The 20,448-nt window shown below is 42.6% G+C and overlaps 1 protein-coding gene across 3 annotated transcripts; it reads left to right on the top strand.

Moving 5' to 3' along the window:
• The first annotated feature begins 1,200 nt into the window (after positions 1–1,200).
• Ccnj (cyclin J) lies at positions 1,201–19,892 on the top strand. Of its 3 annotated transcripts, none has more exons than XM_048452853.3 (6): positions 1,201–1,336; positions 2,236–2,345; positions 7,446–7,656; positions 15,955–16,254; positions 16,340–16,499; positions 17,054–19,892. In XM_048452853.3, the coding sequence occupies exons 2-6, from the start codon at positions 2,277–2,279 to the stop codon at positions 17,451–17,453; spliced, it is 1,140 nt and encodes a 379-aa protein (XP_048308810.3). In that variant the 5' UTR covers positions 1,201–1,336; positions 2,236–2,276; the 3' UTR covers positions 17,454–19,892. The 3 variants fall into 3 exon arrangements, with proteins under 3 accessions (XP_048308810.3, XP_085550042.2, XP_085550041.2); XM_085693916.2 differs by lacking the exon at positions 1,201–1,336 and adding an exon at positions 1,576–1,701 and having other exon boundaries at positions 16,376–16,499; XM_085693915.2 differs by lacking the exon at positions 1,201–1,336 and adding an exon at positions 1,576–1,701.
• The last annotated feature ends 556 nt before the right edge of the window (positions 19,893–20,448 follow it).

Here is a 20,448-nt window from a genome sequence, read left to right as displayed (position 1 = left end):
TTTGGATTTATCTTTCATTTATTGTGAGTAAACTATGAGAAAACAGAGTTCAGTTAAGTAACTGCTTCGTACCCAGCTCACTCTAAAGGAATAAAGAAATAGAAGACTAAAATTTACCTCTTGGGAATGGAAGACCACCAAAGACATACACAGACATGAACAAGAATGGATATTGCCATCTTATGACAGGCCATTGAAGTCTAGAAAATAATACATGATTTCCCAACAGTATCTCCCTATAAACAACGTCCTCAAAGTAGAGACTGCAGGACAACCGGCTCATTACAGCATCACACAGGCGATTACCGTCTGTGGCCCACTTTTCTGAAAAGGTTAAGAAAGGCCTAGACTCTAAATCATTTGGAAGCCAAATTATCGCCATAAACCTGCTCAGTGGTTATGAATTGGAAACGGGGGATATGGGTACTATTTAAATACCATAAATACATGGAAATTTTAGCCCGATGTGTCCTCCTCCTCTGCGGGTAGCCTCTTCCTGAACTGCACTGGGCTAGGCTGGGCCCTGCCAACTTTCATTTGTACATTTCCCTTTTCTTGCCAGCAGTTCCCGAACTCCTGCTTTCCCCAGGCATTAGCATTGCCACCCACAGGTCGCAGCGTCCCGCCAGGATGTATGCAAATGCCAGTGCGATAAGACAGCTCCTGCAACACGCGCCTGCTCCTCATTTTGTAGAAACCCCTTATCGCCCTTCCTCTTTCTAAACAAAATATTCAAAGGAAGGGGTGCGGTCTCATGACTTTTGTTTAAATTCTGAAGTCGCTCTATAGGCTTTGGAAAGTTGGGGGACTACTGTCCCAGCTGACCACCTGCTTTGCGGTGGTCCACCAAACACTTCCAAATACAATTGATAGGATTTCTGTTACTCACATTTCAGCTCCATCAACACTTGCTCCATCAACACTCCAACATCGATGCTGGAGTGTTTCCAGAGTTTGGGGGTTTCTTCATTGACCACCGCAGATGGCCAATTACATTCATTATAGATTTGACAAGCCACGTTACTAAAGATGTTAATTCCACTCACAACTCTTTGAGAATCGCCGAAGCAAATGCAAGGAGAAGAACTGAATCAGACTGCTAAAAGAATACTGGGTTTAGAGTAGGAACTGGAGCAGCGTTTGTCAAGCAAAGCGGCTTAGGGACAGTGGGAACAGCTAAAGTCTATTTGAAAGGGGGCGGGGGGGGGGCCGTAGAGTAGTTCCTCTAAGTGAGAGGCAGCGGGCCAGGTCCGCGCTGCCAAGGTTAAGCGCAGGGCCGAGGCGTCGCAACTTTCTTTGCCTGCGCCCGGGACCCATCAAGGAAGGCTCGCTGCAGGTGAGTGGCCGCGGGGGCCGCCAGACTCCAGCGGCTGCAGAGCCGAGCAGCCCGGGTTCTCCGCTCCGGCCGGGCGGGGGCCGCAGAGCCGAAGTCGCACCTGGCGCGGCCCGGCCGCCGATTGGCCGGCGCCGGGCGACCCCGCTGTATCGCGAGACGAGATTGGCAGCGTGGGGCGGCCCGTGCCCCCGCGCTGGCTTTGTACGCCGAGCCGCCTGCCGGTCCTTTAACAATGGGCGGCGCGAGCGGCCCGGTGCTGGGCCCGAGCTGAGACGGGGGCTCCGCGGCCGACTGTCCGCGGCATGAGCGCTGCCGGCGCCTCGCGAACACCGGCCGGGCTGGTGCTGTGAGGGCCGCGGGTCCCGGTAAGAGACAGCGCGAGCCGGGCAGGCTTGGCCGGGAGGGCAGCATCGCGAGGAGAGGCGAGGCGCCTGGCACGGCCGACCAGCCGGCCTTTTGTTCGCCACTCGGGGGACGCGGCGGCGGCGGCCGTGCCTCAGACCCCGGGAGAGTAGAGCGCGGCGGGCTGCCCGCGCGGACCTGGCCGAGCGCTGCTCACTCTCCATTCCCGCGGCGTCCGGACTGTGTCGGCTGTGCGGGACGGCAGAGTTCGAACCCGGGACTTGGAGAGCCCGAGCCCAGCCGTCCCACCCCGAGCTCCCCAAGCTTGCACCTTCCCGCTCCTCCGGCTGGCGGTCGCAAGCTAAGCCCGCGCCTCTGACTCCGGGGAGATCGGGCCTTGCTGGCCTTGGAGGATGGCTGCTTGGGGTCGGGTCAGGTGAAGAAGAGCAGCCGCGCGGGGTGACCTGAGGTCACGGCGCTGGTGATGGGGACGCGGAGGGTCGTGCGGGGGGGGGGGGGGGTGCTGGCGGTGACCGCGTCTGGGGCGTGTCTTCCAGACTGAAGCTGAGGCGTCTGGCCGGGTGCGCCGCCGGCTTCCATGGAGCTGGAGGGGCAGTGGTGGCGAGGACAGCTGGCTGCGGATATTCACCAGGCACTTCGGTACAAGGTAACGCCGAGGCCCGACCTTCCCATCCCGGCCCTTGTGCTCCCTGGAAAGGCCAATTGGGTTCTTGACTCCACTTTACAGGGCAAAGAAGGAGAGTACGCTTACTTGTCAGGGTTAATTAACCTCTTCCTTCCCTGGGCTGCATCAGAAGAACCTGTAACTGTGGAGAGGAGTGGGGCGTGGTAGTTGGGAGAAGGAAGGTGGAAAACGATGTTCCAATGTTGCCAGGTGGAGCATGGATTTGATTGTGTGTGTGTGTGTGTGTGTGTGTGTATACTGACTTTGTATCGAGTGAACAGCCGTCTTTGCTCGCTGCTGTGTGCAGCTGTTGTAAGCCACAGTTGGGCATAACTCAGCTCCCCGGCCTTCCCTCAAACTTGGTATGAGACTTCAGACTACTTAATTCTCTGTTTCCTCTGTAAGAGGAGAAATAGCAACTCTGGAGCGTTTCTTACGGGCTGATTGTGAAATCTGATGTCTGCACTGTAAAGGGACTTAGAATGGTGCCCCGACCTATATTAAGAGCTATGTGCTAACTTAACTCACTGTTACCTGGTCCTTCAGGTTTGAGGCCATTTGAAAAGCCTTGAGGTGGAAGGAAAGAGCTAGAGCTACTCTTTGGTAGCATCACGTGTAGAAAGTAGATGCGGTATACTTAATAAGCACTGAAGAAAATACACTTTTTGGACCAAAGTCTTTGTATTGTTGCTTCTTCAGGAACAATTTTACTCTGAGTGACTGTAAGTCAGATTTATAGGATAGCCCTGCTTCTCTGACAGCCAGAGGAGAGATCTAGAAAGATCTCTGATTTGGTTTCACCTAGGTTCTTAAGTGTAGAAAACTAGCAATCAGAACAGCTGACTCTTCATTAGGAAGCTCATGTAGCTTGAGGCTTAAGGGTCCCAGGATAATGGATCTGCATCTTGTGTATCTGACCACATGTAGGAGGTTGGGACATCAAGTCCTGGCTTAAGTTGTTAAACTTGCACCCTTTTCTCCAAAGCTTGAAATTACTAAATGCTCTTTACTAATCCTGACATTCAGTCTCGTCCCCCACAGCCACCCCAGACCCGTGTGAGACTGCGCTAAATAAATGTTCCAGCTGTGGAATGATTCTTTGGTATTTTAGGGGGAAAGTTGTCCCAATTTACTTTTGATTTTTGGGAGAGAGATATGGATTTTCTAAGTGTCAGTCTCTCGATCTCTCTAGTATGTAGCAAACTAGTTAGTTGGTATAATGGCACCTTTTTGTGTGGATGTGGAAGTTTAGAGACTTTTTCCCCATGGTGATCCCCATGGTTTTTACCTTCTAATATTTTATATGTAGGTAGTTTTAACCCTGAGTGGTTATCTGGATTACTTTTGCAGGTGATCTTAGAAGTAGAATTTTCCTTTTTAAAATTAGGAGTTGTTTGCTTTTGTGCAGTCTCTGAAGGGGCCACAGAATAAGACAGACCTGTATAGTCAGGTGAACGTGAGGAATTTCTTCTGAAGCCTGTCTCAGGCCACCTGTTGCAAACTGCTCAGACTTGCCTTTAAGCTCAGTGTATACCATGGTCCTGATTTCAGGGAATGATAACATTTTATAAATGATTTGCACTAATTAATGGGACTTGAACTTTACAACTGAAGAGGTCCCTATTTGTAGTGCACTGGAGTCAAGGAAGTTAAACTTTCCTCATAAAATGCTGATATCAGCTACTAACCAGAGATTTAGTCATTTGTTTATGGAGCATGTTAGTACTTAGTATATGCAAGGTGTTTGAGCAGTGACCGTGCCACAGGCATGGTCTTGCCTACGTAGACTCCAACAATCTGTTTTATAAGTCAAAGGCATCTGAAGGTAGCTCTTCCCTGGGGCAGTTGTCATTCATTTGCTGTGAAAGACAGTCTATATTTAGTTCCAGTAAAGAGGTAGTTGATGTGACCATCATTGTATTTACTGGGAAAGTGAAGTGCGCTGAGCGCCAGCTATACTACTTTTGTAAATAACAGTTTCCCGCTGAGACTGACTTCGCAGGCCCATCCCTGTAAGTGCTTGTCTTCAGTCATTCTGCTCTGATGGTGGAACTCTTTGGAAGGTGTTTGAGGAGCTACAAAGACAAATGAAGACGACAGTCTTGTGAGAAACATTAAGAAAGTATTGGTCCCCAGGAGTTGCAGTTATATTTGGGAGTTTCCTGTAGGCTAGAGATGCACGGGTCTGGATAGGGATGGAATTTGAAGTGCCTAGCTGGTGAGGACTTAAGACTCAAGATGGTGCATTTGGCTTTCCTGTGCTTTGGTCCTTTACATTCCTGAGAAGCAAATCAAAATAAGAGTGTTCTGTTCTAAGGGACTAAGGAAAAAAAGCAGAAGAAACTGGCTGATGAAGGTAAGGTCCTTTTTCCGCGCCTGCTCGTCTGTAGTCCCTGCGGAAAGAGGACTGGCTCTAGCAGTCATCCGCAGCGCTCGTCCTTCCCACTGAAGAGGCAAGGGGATTTCACTGGACGTATTATTAAAATCTCTGGGGCAGGTCAGGTAGCTCAACAGGTTATGTGAGATATTATGGGATGGCGCAGTGGGTGCTTGTGGTTTGAGGGTTAGAGTCTTCGTGAAGGTGGATGGAGAGAACCAACTCTACAAACCTGTCCTCTTGTCTCCATATGCACACCATGGCATGTGTGTCAGCCCACAAACACCATGTGCTCACACGGTAGTAACAGCGAATGAAAAACCTCACTGATGGCCCTGGGGTTCTTGGCTGTTTTTACTAATATTTTCCAGGTATGATTCCTAGTCTTCTAATGTAATATTCAGGCCCCCCCCCCAACTCCTTATCCCGTGGACCAAACTAGGTCTTCTTTGGTGTTCTCAATACCCTGTGATGTCAACAGTGTATTGTAATAATCTCTGCATTTTAATTCACCTGCTAGGAAGAGACTTGAGACAATTTCCATTGTTTATCCCCAGGACTATAAATTATAAGTTTTCCTCTTTCTAAACTAAAACTCTGTACTCTTTCCAGTTCCTCTGCCACCTGACCCTGATAACCACTATTTGACGCTGCTCTGTGACTTTTAGCAAATACTTGGTGTAAATGAAATCATAATAATATAATAATTGTCCATTTATGTGACTTAGCATATTATCTTTACGGTTCATCCGTGTAGCATATGTCACTTTTTCCTTTTTTGATATGGGATTTTTCTGTAGCTGTGGAGCCTGTCCTGGAACTCATTCTGTAGACCAGGCTGGCCTCAAACTCAGAGATCCACTTACCTCTGCCTCCCAAGTGCTGGGATTAAAGGCGTGTGCCACCACCATCCAGCTTCACAATTTCCTTTTTAAAGCTGCATTTTGTGTGTGTGTGTCTGTTCATCCATCACATTTTGCTCACTGTGGGTAATGGTATTGTGGACATGAGTGTACAAATACCTACCTGTCTTTCTACTCTCAGATTTGGGATATATAACTAAAAGTAGAAATGCAGAGTCACGGGGTGATTCTGTATTTAAGGTTTGAAAGCTGCCACCCTGTTCTCTCCAGCAGTTGCATCACTTGTGTCACCATTAGTCATGGGTGAGGGTTCTAGTGTCTTCATAGCCTTGTCAATACTTGTTGTTTTCTCTTGGAGGCATTTTTGGGGGTGGGGTTTTGATAATAGCAATCTAGATGGGTATGAAGTGGTAGCTTGTGGTTTTGGTTTACATTTTTTTTAATGATTAATGGTGTTGGGCATCTCTGTACTTGTTGGTTACTTTATGTTTTTTCTCTGTGTCTCTTTGTGTTTTGTAAAAATACTTTGTATTTTTGTACATATGGTACCATGTATGTGATTGATGCTCTGGATATCGTCCTCTACCATTCTTTCATATTGCTCTGAGAAAGGATCTACCATGAAACTGGAACTTGTTTTGGCTATATTGTCTGACCAGCAAGCCCCGGAAGTCTGCCTGCCTTTGCCGTCCCTGATGTTGAAGTTAGAGACCTGTGCAGCCGTACCCAACTTTTTATATAAATCCTAGGGATTTGAGTTTGGGTCTTCATGCTTTCATAGAAAGTTCTCCTACCCTTTCAGCCACCTCCCTAGCCCGCTTGCCTGTTTTCTTAGGGAAAATGTCTGTTTATTTTCCTACTTTAAAATTGGTTGTTTTATTATTTTTGAGTTATAGGGATTTTTTTTGTAATTTGTGAAGGATTGGAGATATAGCTAAGTAACAGTGTGTCTAGTCTGTGCAAGGCCATGGGTTCAATTCCTAGCACTCTAGAACAAGAAAAAAAGAGAAAGCTTAAAAAATATTTTGGCTACTAACCTCTTATCAGATATATGATCTTAAATGTTTTCTCTCATCCTGTGGACTGCTTTTTTCACATGATTGTATCCTTCAAGATATAGTTTATTTATGAATTCAGTGTACTTACTCCTTCTTTAGTTTTGTTTTATTTCTGTGTGCTTTTGGTATTTGTAGTTCTTTATTCTGTTGTGATTACCTGTCAAGTTTATTCTTGGTCTTATACTCATAAAATGAATTTGAAAGCTTCCCATCTTTGATACATATTTGGACACCCCCCCCCCCGTGTGTGTGTGTTTGTGGTGTTGCTTGTTGCTGAGAACTGAACACTGAACTCAGAGCATTGCACATGATATGAATATGCTGTACCACTAAGCTAAATTTCCAGTCCCAGAATCTCTTAATAATATAGAGTTTAGAAACAAATTATATAATATTGTCCTAAGAGTGAATACTGGTGATTTAAAATTTTTAGTGTATATGAAAGGTGGCAAGGTAAAGATACTAACTGGTGAAAGGGAAGTAAGGTTGAAAGATAGTGATGGATAAGTCCTGGTCTCTATATGAGTGTATTGTCTGCGCAGTTCAGGAGCATACTCAACAGTCTGCTCCCTCTCAACCTAGGAAGGGTGTATTTGGGCTGTGGTTGGCTTTGTGTTTGTTTTTCTTAAAGCCATACACCCTCTTCCCACTCAACTTTATTTCTACAGTCCTTTGAAGCCAAGCATGTCTTTAAGCTCTTACAACAGAATATTTTAGAAAAACAACGTTAAGTCTGCCTTATGAAGATCTTTCTATAGATTAAATGCTCTTCCTTTTCATTTAGGAACTGAAGTTGCCTTCTTACAAGGGCCAGTCCCCTCAACTGAGTCTCAGGCGATATTTTGCTGATTTGATTGCCATTGTGAGCAATCGCTTCACTCTGTGCCCCTCTGCCCGCCACCTTGCTGTCTATTTGCTGGACCTGTTCATGGATCGCTATGACATCTCTATTCAGCAGCTGCATTTAGTTGCACTTTCCTGTCTGCTTCTAGCAAGTGAGTATGAATCTGCTTTACATGACTCAGAATCTACATGTTTATATGATAGAGCTATAGCGAACTCAGTGAAGTATTCAAGTCCCAGTCATTTCAGTTTATTGCTTTTAGGAATTATATACTGTGCTTGTTAGCTAGATATTAAAAAAATAGTTCTGACATTTAAAAAGAAATACATGCCCAAGCCCTACCTCCTGAAGACTGATACAAATACAAATTCTAAGCAGCACAGATATACTGGTTAATCTCCATTGTCGACACAATTTGAATCACCTAGGAGATACACCTCTACTCATATCTGTGTGGAGTTTCCAAAGAGGTTTAACTGAGGAAAGACATACCTCAAATGCAGGTAGCACCATCCCATAAGTTGGGGCCTAGACTAAATAAAAAGGGGAAAAGGAGAAAGCCAGCTGACCCCTTACATTCCCTTGTCTCTGCTTCCCAGTCAGCACTACAGATGGAGCCACTGCTGCCACTGTGTCTTCCCCACCATGACAGACTGCCTTCCTCTGGACTGTGAGCCAAAGTAAATCCTTCTCCTTTAGCTTTCTTGTGGTCAGATAAATGAGAGGCGTCACTAATATACTGTGCCAGAATTTCAATAATAGGGACTCGATGTTTTTATTTTTTAACACTTTAAAAATCCCAAAGGTAATTTTGGTTGAGAACCTTTGTTCTTGATCAGTGATTGACAACCAGAAGCAACTTAGGGAACACTACAATATCTAATGTGTAGATGTTTGGATACTGCTAAACCCCCTGGATTCAAAGAACAAGTCCCTGGAACCAAGATTCTCTGACTCAAACATCAGTGTAACTGGAGTTGAAAACTGTCTTAAAGGTGCTGCACCCTTTGTCGTGGCTACATGGTATAAGTTTAATGAACTCAGTCATGTTTGCTGCAGCTGATACTAAGTGGCTTCGGTATATAATCTGATAGACTCTTATTTATTACCCGTACAGAATGTGCTGCTAGGCTCTCGGTGCTGAAACTCACCTTGTTTGCTAGTATCTACACTGACGAGAGAGGGCATATAAAAGAATGAAAATTGAGTTTTCTTCATTCAACAAAGTAAAAAGATCACATTTGATATGAAGTCTAATTGATAGTTGTATTTGATATTGTTTTTGTATTATCCATATCATTAAAACTTATCTCAAAGTAGTATATAGTTGTTATTGTCGGCCTTGACCTCTGATCTCACTGGAAGGTTGGCATCCAATATGGCTGCTGTGGTAAGTACATTCCCATTAGGCTGTGAAGCTAGTAATCTTTCTAAAATACCTTTTTGCTTAGACACTAATAAACCCATAAAACTCAGTGTATTATTAGGTGGTATCATTTCCAGATCTGAGCCTCTTAAATTTTATATACTTGCTCCAAGACTACTACCTAAGTGACTTTTTAAATTATTTCAGATCCTTTGTGAAACCAGATGAGTAAATAAAACCCAACTATAGTGATGGCTTCACACTGCCTGTGGGTTCGGGTGAGAACTGATTAGTGAAGCATTTAGAATCCTTACAGATCCAGCTGCTGGTCTTGTCTCATCCATCATGTGCCTCCTGAGCCAAATTCTTAGCAGGATGCTGTTTACTTCCTGAATATCTTTATTTCCCTTTGAAATCTGTTTTCCTCTAAGATCTAGACACATAGTTCCCCTCTCCATCTTAAAGCTAGAGAAGTAGTACTTACACATTTGTAATTAACTTTAATTAAAGTTTTATGCTCATAGGAAATCATATATAAAATGCTACATGTGTTTCATCACTGGCTATGAAGCCCTTTAGAGTTTATCTGCATAAGATTGGAAAATCCCGTGCTTGACAGGTCAGGTGTATGAACATCCATAAGTAATATATTTGTTTTTATCCCATAGAATGTTAGGTTACAGAATTAGCTCATAATGGAGACCTATGCTGGCCATCAGACAAAAGCAATATTTAAAATTTTTAAATCAATAATGAAAAAATAGTTTTATGGCCTGCGTTTGTCTGCTCAACCATTGCCAAGTTCCAGCTTGCTCTCTGTGCTTCCTAGAGTGTTGTGAACCAAATAGGAAGCTAAGCTTCACGGATTGTAAATAAAGAACGATGCTAACAGTCTCATCAGATAACTTACATTGTGACTGACTAAAGATTGCTTACCAGTAACTTACCAAACTGACTAGTGCTACTTATATTACATGGCACTACTGGAGTCCACTTCAAGATCTGGTTGGTTACTAAGAGTTTTAAGCCAGACATGACAGACCCTATATTCAGGCAACACTGCAAGACCCTGTCTGCAGGAGGAAACGTTTTTGATCACCCTGTAGTGCTGGCCATCATGATGCTAAATTCCTACACTTTGCTATTTCCCTAACAGAGGAAGGGAACTTGATTCTTGTAATGTGTTAGGATAGCTGAAATGGAATTTTCAGTTCTTGTATTAAAATTACTAACTGCAATGTATGGTTGTGATCCTTTTGTTCTGTGGAAGCTTATTTGGTGTAATTAATGTGACAATGTATAATTTTTAAAGCTTATTTTCTAGTAACAAGGTGTACTGTTCATATTTGTTGTAGTTCAGATATGAATTGCTAATGGGGCTCACCATTCCAGAGGGGAGTAGAGTCCATGACCATGGCAGGGAGCATGGCAATAGGCAGGCATGGTGCTGGAGCAGTAGCTGAGAACTTGACATGTTGAGACACCAACTGTGAGGCAGAGAGAGGACTGACTGGAATGGTGGGCGCTTCTGAGACCTCAAAGCTCACCTCCAGTGACAACCTCCTTCCACAAGGCCACAGTTCCACCCCCTGGGTACCAATCATTCAAGTGAGTGAACCTATGGGAGCATTATCTTTCAAAGCACCATAATCACTGACTACTAGGAGAACCAGATACCTCTTCCCTTAGTTCTGCTGTCACCTTTGACCCCCATGTTCCTGAGAGAGACTTGGTTTTACATTCTTCCTTTTCCAAGGTAGAGCAGGTGTGTTCAGTGTACACGTCAAAGCCTCAGCCCTCCTAAGTAAGTGATAGGTAAGAGTTGGAGCAGTTGCCCTCCGCTGGGTCAGAACTGAAGACCTTGGAACTTAGTTAACAACATTCTGTCCTCCTCTCCATCTCTAATACATCCAAAAAGCTTAGGATGTTTATAAACTGATAGTCTGTTTTCAGTGTTTGATATGTGTTACAAATTTGTGGAATCTAGTATCTCTTTTTTTAAAAAAAAATAGATTGGTCAGTATATTTGATCTAGTATTTGTTTACTCTCCAAATTAGACACCTATTTTTACTGCAGTCTTTTTTTTTGTTAATATTTATTTATTATGTATACAATATTCTGTCTGTGTGTATGTCTGCAGGCCAGAAGAGGGCACCAGACCTCATTACAGATGGTTGTGAGCCACCATGTCGTTGCTGGGAATTGAACTCAGGACCTTTGGAAGAGCAGGCAATGCTCTTAACCACTGAGCCATCTCTCCAGCCCCAATCTAGTATTTCTTATATTCTGTTTTTCTTTTCTTTTTCTCTCTTTTTGGTTGATGTTTTTGTTTGTTTGTTTTCCGAGACAGGGTATCTCTGTGTAGCCCTGGCTGTCCTAGAACTTGCTCTGTAGACCAGGCTGGCCTTGAACTCAGAGATTCACTGACCTCTGCCTTCTAAGTATTGGGATTAAAGGTGTGTGCCACCACCACTTGGCGGAGTCTACATTTATATAATAATTGGATGCTGTATATAATTTGACCAAAGACAGATCACAATTTGTATATTCTTGGAGGTAATGCTTATCCACCTACCTGGGTAGCTACATTACTAGAATTGTGAAGAAAGGCCCTGCACATTATCTGATTTGAAAGTGCTTTGTAGTATTTAGGAGTCAGATTGTAGTGATGGTTTTTTTTTTTTTTTTTTTTTTTTTAATCAGTAACAGTACAAATTTCAGTAACCCTTGGTTCTCAGGTTAATTCTCTATAAAATGGAAATAAAAATGCCTAGTTTATAAAAGTTGTTGTGTGGAGCAAGGGCAACATAGGAAAATTGCAGTATAGAAAGTTGAACATTGGATGGCCAATTCCCCAGTATGCTGTTCTGGAATCTCTAGCTTGGCTTTTTACTCTTTTTTTTGTTTTGTTTTGTTTTGTTTTTTATTTTTTGTTTTCTTTTTTTTTTTTCTCCAGCCCTGTTGGCTTTTTACTCTTAAAGGGTCTGACTTCTTCTAAAATAGCTGTGTTTGTCCATGAAAGTAACTGTTCTTACATTTTAGCTGTTTTCCCTGGCTGGCTTCAGCTTATTTGAGCAGCATTAGGCTTACAGGCAGTTTGGAAGCAGCCTTGGAATGAGGCTTCTGATACAGGCTCTTAGTGCTTATAATTTGTAACAAGTGTTACAAATTGTTCCTTTTGGCTCCCCAGTATTAAGTTGCTTTTTTTTTAGTTTATTTTTTATTAGGTCTATTAGAAAAATTAAATCGCATAGTCGTTTTGATTTACATTTTAATTTTTAATGAGTTTAGCCTCCCTATCCCCATCGGTTGCCTTTCTGTTCATTCCCTATTTCTCTATTAAATTTATGGTCTTAGTAATTTGTGAGAATTCTTTGTATATTAGTATAGATGACTTTTCTATTTGGTGGTGAAAGAATAAAATGTTGTCTGAGCTCCAGATGGGATCATCCACTCTACTCATTGTATCGATCTTCTCTGCCACAGAGCGACCATTTGCTATTGTGTTTAAAATGTGGTTTCCATGGCTGGTCTGTACATTTCCCATAAGGGAAAGGCGGCCTGGTATTTTGTTTTTGGCTTCTAATTCTTTATTTTTCTGGGAAGCAGTATGAATTGCCTTTATCTTCATTTCCTGTTTGGGTCCTTTATCAATATAATCATATGGCTTCTGGTATTTCCTTTCAAGTGAAAAAAAACCCTGATCTTTGTGGTTCGTGTGTATGAACAAGTAAATTTAAACTATGCATAGCAGTTAACACAATAATGATAGATGTGAATGCATGTAACTCATTGATGTTATCACACTTTTGGAATTTCTTGTCCATTTGTTGAGTATATACCACTATCTATGACAAAAAGGTTCTCAAAAACTGAAAACTGAATTAGAATCCCAAATGTGGTGATTTATGCAGCATGTTGTTTATTTTTTAGACAGGGTCTTACTATGTAGTTGGCTGACCTGAGACTTCCTATGTAGACCAGTCTGGTCTTGAACACATAGAAATCCACCTGCTCTGTTTCCCAAGTGCTGTGATTAAAAACCTGTGCCACCATACCTGGCATGCATTTTATTTTATTTTTAAGTGAATTACTTTTACTTTGTATGCATTGGTGGTTTGCCTGCATGCATGCCTGTGTAAGGGTGTTGAATCCCTTGGAGCTAGAGTTGCAGACAGATGTGAGCCACCATGTGGGTGTAGAGAAATGAGCCTGGGTCCTCTGGAGCAGCCACTGCTCTTAATGGCAGAGCTGTCTCTCTAGCCCCATGCAGTTTATTTTTAACTTTGAAAATCAGCATATGAAAGAAAATCAGAATATAAACTCCTTGACATTTACTTTAAATATTTTTATAAGCACAGACACAGAAGTCTGGCATCCTGAAAGCTGCCCCCAACTAATCTGGCATGGTGTTTTGCTTTAGAAGTTCAGATTTGAGGATATAAATGTCTTCCTTCTGGCTCCCATTTTTAGTTCACTCAACTTTTTGACCCTGGGTGAGCTGGCTGACCTCATGTAACATCAATTGACCATAAACAGTTTTATTTTTTGATGATGAAAGTTTCAAGGGGAGAATATGAAATACTCTTGATCCTTGAATTACAGTGAATTATGGCATATTAATTTCTTCAAAGGAACTTAAAGCATGGTATAAATAAACTCATTAATTTTTATAACATTCCTTTGAAGTATGTATCTAGTACTGCTGTACACAAATGGCAAGGTGCTTGAAAGCCTTGATGATTTCATCTGGAGGGACTGAACAATTGCCCACATCATTGTCCTTCTGCATAGCTTCACATTATTACTCTGAGAATAATGACTTCTTTTCCTCTTCAGTGGTGATGCTGATCATGGTCATGAAGAGCATTGTGGTATAAAGGGCCATTCTTATATGGCTTGAATTGGGAAAAGCTGTCTAGATTCTTAAAGTCTGAATTATATAAGTTTTGCTTCTCTCTGCAGTAGTCTTTAAAGAGTAGTTTTAACCTGGGGATGCGGTATGTTTGTAATTCTAGATTCTCAGGAGACTGGACCAGGAGGATGTCAAGTCTGCGACCAGTCTGGGCAACTTAAAACAGCATTTTGAAATTAAAATTGGAAAGAGTTGATAGTACAACTCAGTTGTACAGCAGCTGCCTAATATGTGTAAAACTTTCAGAGGACCCAGGACCTCAATAAGTGGTTTAATTTTAAAGAAGTTCACAGACTCTCTAGAGCTGAAGTAGCCTAAGGATAGGAGTTTAGAGTCTCCTGACATCAAGGACAAAGCCTTCTACCCCAATTCTGTTTCCTAAGCAAACTCCTAGGTAGGCAGCAGTGCTTTTCCAGCCCCAAAATGAGCCTGTGAGCAAAGCCCACTGGCTACCTACTGCAGCACACTGGTCAGCTGATTGGCCTTGGCCTTTGCCATTTGTGGTAGCAGCTTTAGTCAGTGTTTCAAATCCACCCCTTCAAAAAATATAGTTTCCCTGCTTTGGCAGTCTTTCTTACCTTTCCCTATAAATTGTTTATAAATGGGTAGAATAAAATTAGATTTCTAAGGAAAACAGATACTGAAATCATTTTCAAAATATTGAAACAATTTTTAACAGTAGTGGTGCACACCTTTTATCCCATCTTTCGGGAGGCAGAGGCAGGAGGATCTCTGTGAGTTCAAGCCAGCCTGCTCTACAAGAACTAGTTCTAGGGCAGGCAACAAAGTGACACAAACCCTATCTCGAAGAACAAAACAAAACAACAAAAAAAGAACTAATGTAAACTCCCTTGTGAGGAATCTGTAATTATAACTTGAGCATCAGTGTAAAGTAGAACACAGTACTGAGAGAGTGCGTTAGCCCTAATCTCTGTTCTTTCGTGGACATGGTGATGCCCCAGAGACAGGCATGGGTTATAGAAATACCTGAATGCATGCTTTATGTGTAGTAATGCTTGTTTGGAAATTTAAATGTAAGTTGGTTCATAATCTGTAGAAACAGTTTTCTTAGGTGGAAAGAAAATCTAAGTGAGTAGTTGGAACACTAGATGAGTGTTTTCTCAGAAGTTGATGCTTCAAATTATGAACTCTTACCATGTCACCTTTGCTCCTGCCTTGAGTAAGGGGATTTAAAAGAAGATAAGAATCTTCCCCTCTCCCCCACCACCCCCTTCGCTTTAAAGCTTTATTCTTGGAGGGAAGGGAAATATGCACTTGGGTGTGTGTACTTTGTGGAACTAGGAGGACAACTTTAGTAAAGTTTGATCTCTTTTTCCACCCTTATGGGGATTGCACTCAGATTTCCAGCACCTTCACCTACTGAGTCACCTCATTGACCCAGATTTTGAGCTTTTTGAGACAAGTTCTCACAATACGGCCTATATATATAGCCTCACACTTACTGTCCTGCCTTCGCCTTCCTAATGATTACAGGCACATGTCATGCTCCATGCTCAACCATACCTAGCCCCCCTTCCCTTTTTTGAAAAATAAACTTACAGAAGAGGAGCAGTAGAGGTCCTTTGTGTGTTTGTTTTTGAAATAACAGTGCCTGTATTAAAGTTATTTACTCAGTTTTTCTTTCACATTTTCTTTCTCTCTGCTATTGAGACTATGCTGAAAATCTGCCAAGATTACATATGTGATGCTGACTAGTTTCCAGAAAAGTTCAGAACTCCTGGGGAGTGTGGCTCAGTGTGGAGCACTCACCAAATAAACTTCTGATGTTAAATTCTCGGTGCTCTAAAATGATTTTCCTTAACCAGCTACTGCCCACAAAAGGGACACTTTTGGGGGAGGGGGAGAATCAAATAGGTAGTTACTGCCTCATTATAGTATGACTATTTCCTTTATGCCATAGGACACTGTTCAAATCTGTACACATTTTTTTCAGAGAATGGTTAAATGTAAAGGGTGGGGAAGTACTAGGGAAGACAGTGTGCAAACATGGAGATTGTTATGATGTAGGTACATCTATATGAGATGGAGACAATATGCTTAAATCTGTATGTGTCCTACTAGCAAGGCACGAGGTCCCATTTAACTGGTAAGACCTCCAAAGATGACTTTTCTAACATTTTCTCCACCCATTCCCCCTTCTTACAAGGTAAATTTGAAGAAAAAGAAGACAGTGTGCCTAAGCTGGAGCAGCTCAACAGCCTGGGCTGTATGACTAACATGAATCTGGTGCTAACGAAGCAGAATCTGCTGCATATGGAACTGTTGTTATTAGAGACCTTTCAGTGGAACCTCTGCCTTCCCACAGCTGCCCACTTCATTGAGTATTACCTCTCTGAAGCAGTGCATGAAACAGATCTTCATGACGGCTGGCCAATGATTTGCTTGGAAAAGACTAAACTCTACATGGCCAAATATGCAGATTACTTCCTGGAAGTATCTCTGCAAGGTGAGTTGTTAGAATACCCTCATGTGGCTGTGCACTGATAACACATGTATTCTGTTGCTTAAGTTCATTTTTGGTGTCTCCACAGATTATGCCTTTCTAAATTATGCACCTTCTTTAGTAGCTGCTGCATGTGTGGCTTCTTCGAGAATTATCCTTCGTCTTTCTCCAACATGGCCTACGAGACTGCATCGTCTTACTGCTTACTCCTGGGATTTCTTAGTACAGTGTATTGAACGACTATTGGTGTAAGCCTTTTTGCTCTCGCATTTGTAATGTCTAGCTAACATTTTCCTTTGTATATAATACACCCTATAAACTGCTTCTCAAAGACCCTAGGCTCTGAGGGTGCTTCTGTGAGTTGCTCACTGCTGTGAACAAATAGTGCCATGCAGCAAAGGAGCGTTCTTTGCCTGTGAACCAGGTAAAGCTCTGTTGTTGTCAGACTCTACGTAGTTGACTGGAAATGGAGCTGTTGCATATGTGGAGGCCCACAGCACTGAGGTCAGTCCAGGTTCACCCCATTTCCATCTCCATACCACTGGATTTTAAGGGTCATCAGGATGTGCCTTCAAATTCCCAGTTGGAAAAAATCCTCAAAAGTTCCAACAATGTTTCTACCGAGATGAATCACTTGAGAGAGCTATAAGGAAGGTGTCGCTGTTGTTAGGATGGTGGCACAGTGACCGCTACTTAGGTAGCAGTAGTGACTGGTTATGACGTGAGCTATGGCGCAGGTGGGACGTGGGACTTGGCAGCATTCTTGCCAAGTAACGGTCTTGTTTCCTTTCTCTTGTCTCAGTGCTCACGATAATGATGTGAAAGAAGCAAACAAACAGAGGGGACAACCAGCTCCTCCGACAGCACAGCTGGGTGTGTTCCAGACAGCTCAGCCCTCGCGACCAGTTCACTTCCAGCAGCCTCAGTATCTTCATCAGACCTCGGTGCAGTGTCGACACCCTGTGTCAGAGCAGCCAGGCCGTCAGCAGATTGTGTCCGCCACACACACTTCGTCTTACACCCTGCAGCCTTGTCCTGCGGGCTTCCAAACTAGTGTTCAGGGCCTGGGCCACGTGCAGACTGGTGTTGGAATGTCCCTGGCCATACCAGTGGAAGTTAAACCCTGTCTCAGTGTTTCCTATAACCGGAGTTACCAGATAAATGAACACTTCCCATGTATTACTCCATGCTTTGAGAGGTGATGACGTATATATTGTAGATCATAACTGACCCAGACTGCTCTGAGATGGATAGCTCTGGGGCAGGCTTTTTATTTTCCTCTTCAAAAGGAAAGAAAAACAGATCGTATCAGTGCAGCAGGCACCAGCACCAGGAGACTGTTCACTGCCTCGAATACCTAGGAGGACTCGGCAGACACTAACGGGTGTCAGTCTGTGTAAGGCTGTGACAGAAATGTTCCAGCCTTGGCTGATGGTCCAAACATTTCAAAATGCTTAATGCAGCTGAAAATTTGTCATTCTGATATTTGAGCTGTGGTAGGCTTTGGGGTCTTATGCTGGCACATACATCAAAGACTTACTGTGTATCTGTGGACTTGCCAAACCATCTTTTATGAAGGAGAGTTAACAGTATTAATTTTTGAAAAATTGTTTTAATCTTTCAGCTCAGAGTCTTTTTGGCCTACTGGTGGGTTCAAACTCACCAGTTGCTAAGTATACTAATCTGTGCAGTTAAAAAAACACAGATGATTTTATATAACTTCCTATCATAAATAATATACATGTTTGGATTTATATACTAAAATCAGGGGTGAAACAGATACATACTTTGAAATCATGATCATAATTTTTGTTTTACTCTGGTAGTTTTCCCCCTAAGTGATCAGCCCCGATTCTTCAGGATTAAGTACATTTAACTCAGGGAACTTGTAGAACTTGGAAACACTTAGCTGTAACCAACATGCCTTGCAGTGTTCGTGTGTGAACTACCTGTGTAACATAGGCTACAATGCTCCTGCTGGGATGAGAATCTAAAGTGGGTCCTGTGGTGCTCACACGGGGACAGGTTGTGCGTCACCCCATACAATCAGAGGTTGATAATCAGTTCTGTCGTCCAATTTTCAGGAAAAGGCATGCTGAATAGTGTCAGTACTAGAGTAGAGTCTGGAGTTGAGGGTGGCCAGGGTAGTACTCAGGTTGGGCTAATGCAGCACTTTGTTATGGGGAGGGTAGTTCTGTAAGCAACCTTGGAATCCAGCAAATCAAGCTAAGAAAGCAGGGGTACTGATTTAAAATTTCAGTAGCTATTTTCATTAGACTGGCTGTGCAGCTGCCCTGGGACAGTTCATTCTATTGGTAGTGAGTAAAAACAGCAGTAATAGTCATTACAGCAAGGGCAGCCTGGCCATAAAGTATTGGGGGAGGGGCAGATAAACTTAAAAAGTAAAAAATAACTGATGAACTGTATACATTGTGCTCTTATCCATGAAAGAAGAAAGAACTGGTGGAGGGAAACTTTGTGGTTTAAAATGAGTAGGGCGTGTCTGTGTTTTTATAAGATAGCACTTGAATAGAAGGGAAACTGTGGCAGATGTGAGACTACCAGTGTGTGTTGATGAGAACTAACTCTAAAGACGGGGTGTGCAGCAGGAGTCTCGTAGCTAGCCAGTGGCCTCTGTTGGGAAAGGAAGGGCTCCGCAGCGTGATGGACTGGTAGAGGCAGCTCCGGTGGATGAGTGCCGGTGAGTGACTGCTGCCAACAGGAATTTTTAGGGAAGTATCCTTTCCTTAAAGGAAGCTAACTTTCGTATTTAGAATGCAGAACGCGTAGTGTGGACTTACTAGTCTGGTGCTGAAAACCACCAGAAGAGCACGCATGGCAGTTCTCAGGCATGAAAACGGTTACCCCTTTTCCTCTTTAAAAAGGCTGCTAATTGGATTTTATAATTCTTACCTTAGGAAAACTTGAATTATTAGGAGAAAGTAGGTTCAAAAGATGATAATGTGTCTTTCACACTCACAGACAGAGCCCAGCAACATGGAGTCCAGTTTTCAGTGTTGTAACTACCTCAGTAATGCTATGAATGTAAGCTATTGGGATAGAAATCCTAACTTGAAACAACAGCCAGTGCCTGTGGTAATTTAATGTCTTGTCAATACTTTTAGTGATTGGTTCTGTGTCATTCTTATTGTCGAAGACTATTTGCCTTTTTAAAAAGCTTATTAACACTTTTTCCAGTTTATATTTAAAAAGCTGAAGAACACTGGATTAATCCTTTTGGGGGTAGTCAAGTAATTGATGACTATTGCTGTATACCCAGTGCGGGAGGCCGGAGAATCATGACTATTTTAGAACCTTTGAATTCAATATAAATGGAACTCAACAGCAGTTAGCTTGGGGGTGGGGGCTGTGTGGGTTTTGTTTAATTTATTAATTAGTCTTAAAAGTTGTTTTTGTTTTGAGATTACTGGACCATCATTAAATGTGTACTGTGAAAAGATTAATGATGTGTACAAAGGACTTAACGAGAGTCCTTAAATAAACACTATTCAAGTACAAACTGCAAACCAAAATATCTGTGCTCTGACTGACCACGAACAGGAGTATGGTGCTAAGTCTACACAGCAGGGTTAGATGAGTGCTATGCACTTGATTTTAAATAAAAGTAGTTTTCATGAAAATGGTCTTGCTGGTTTTGTTTTAAATACAGGCTTGTCAGGTGTAACCTCTGAGCCATGTTGTCATGCATGTCAGACTCGCAGTCACAAATGGATTTACTAAGAGGCTTCCAGATATAGAACATTGTCACAGTGACCGGAAACATTTGTCCCTTTATGTATTACATCCTGATCATTAAAACCCATGAGAGTGTATCAGACAACTTTGCCTTCTAAGCTTAAAATGAGTTGTGTGTTAGTAACTGTAAATTCTTTTTTTACTGAAAATATTTTTTTCGTGCAATATGTTTTCATCGCTGTCCCTCCCTCATCTTCTAGATCTTTCCCACTCATCCAATTCTGTGCCTCTTTCTCTCAATCTTTAGAAAAGAAACGAGAGAGAGCAGACCACAGCAGGAAAAAAGAAAGCACATAACATGCAGAGATGTATGCATACACACAAACCATAAAAACACAAAATTAAAACCAAGTTACATAAGCAAAGGCCAATAAGGGGGGAAAATGCCCAGACAAAGCATGAGACAAAAATATTCCCAGAGTATCATTGAGTTCATTGTGA

Source organism: Myodes glareolus, chromosome 7 (genome assembly GCF_982192425.1).
Source record: "Myodes glareolus chromosome 7, mMyoGla1.1, whole genome shotgun sequence".
Classification (NCBI taxonomy): Eukaryota; Metazoa; Chordata; class Mammalia; order Rodentia; family Cricetidae; genus Myodes; species Myodes glareolus.
Note: the sequence above shows the minus strand (reverse complement) of the source record. Positions and strands in the feature narration are given on the sequence as shown.

Bases quoted from the DNA above. Each gene is read 5' to 3' on its own strand.
- Ccnj (XM_048452853.3), top strand. From the start codon at position 2,277: ATGGAGCTGGAGGGGCAGTGGTGGCGAGGACAGCTGGCTGCGGATATT. The intron at 7,657-15,954 runs GTGAGTATGAAT...CCTTCTTACAAG, and splicing joins TTCCTGTCTGCTTCTAGCAA to GTAAATTTGAAGAAAAAGAA. The intron at 16,500-17,053 runs GTAAGCCTTTTT...CTCTTGTCTCAG, and splicing joins TGTATTGAACGACTATTGGT to TGCTCACGATAATGATGTGA.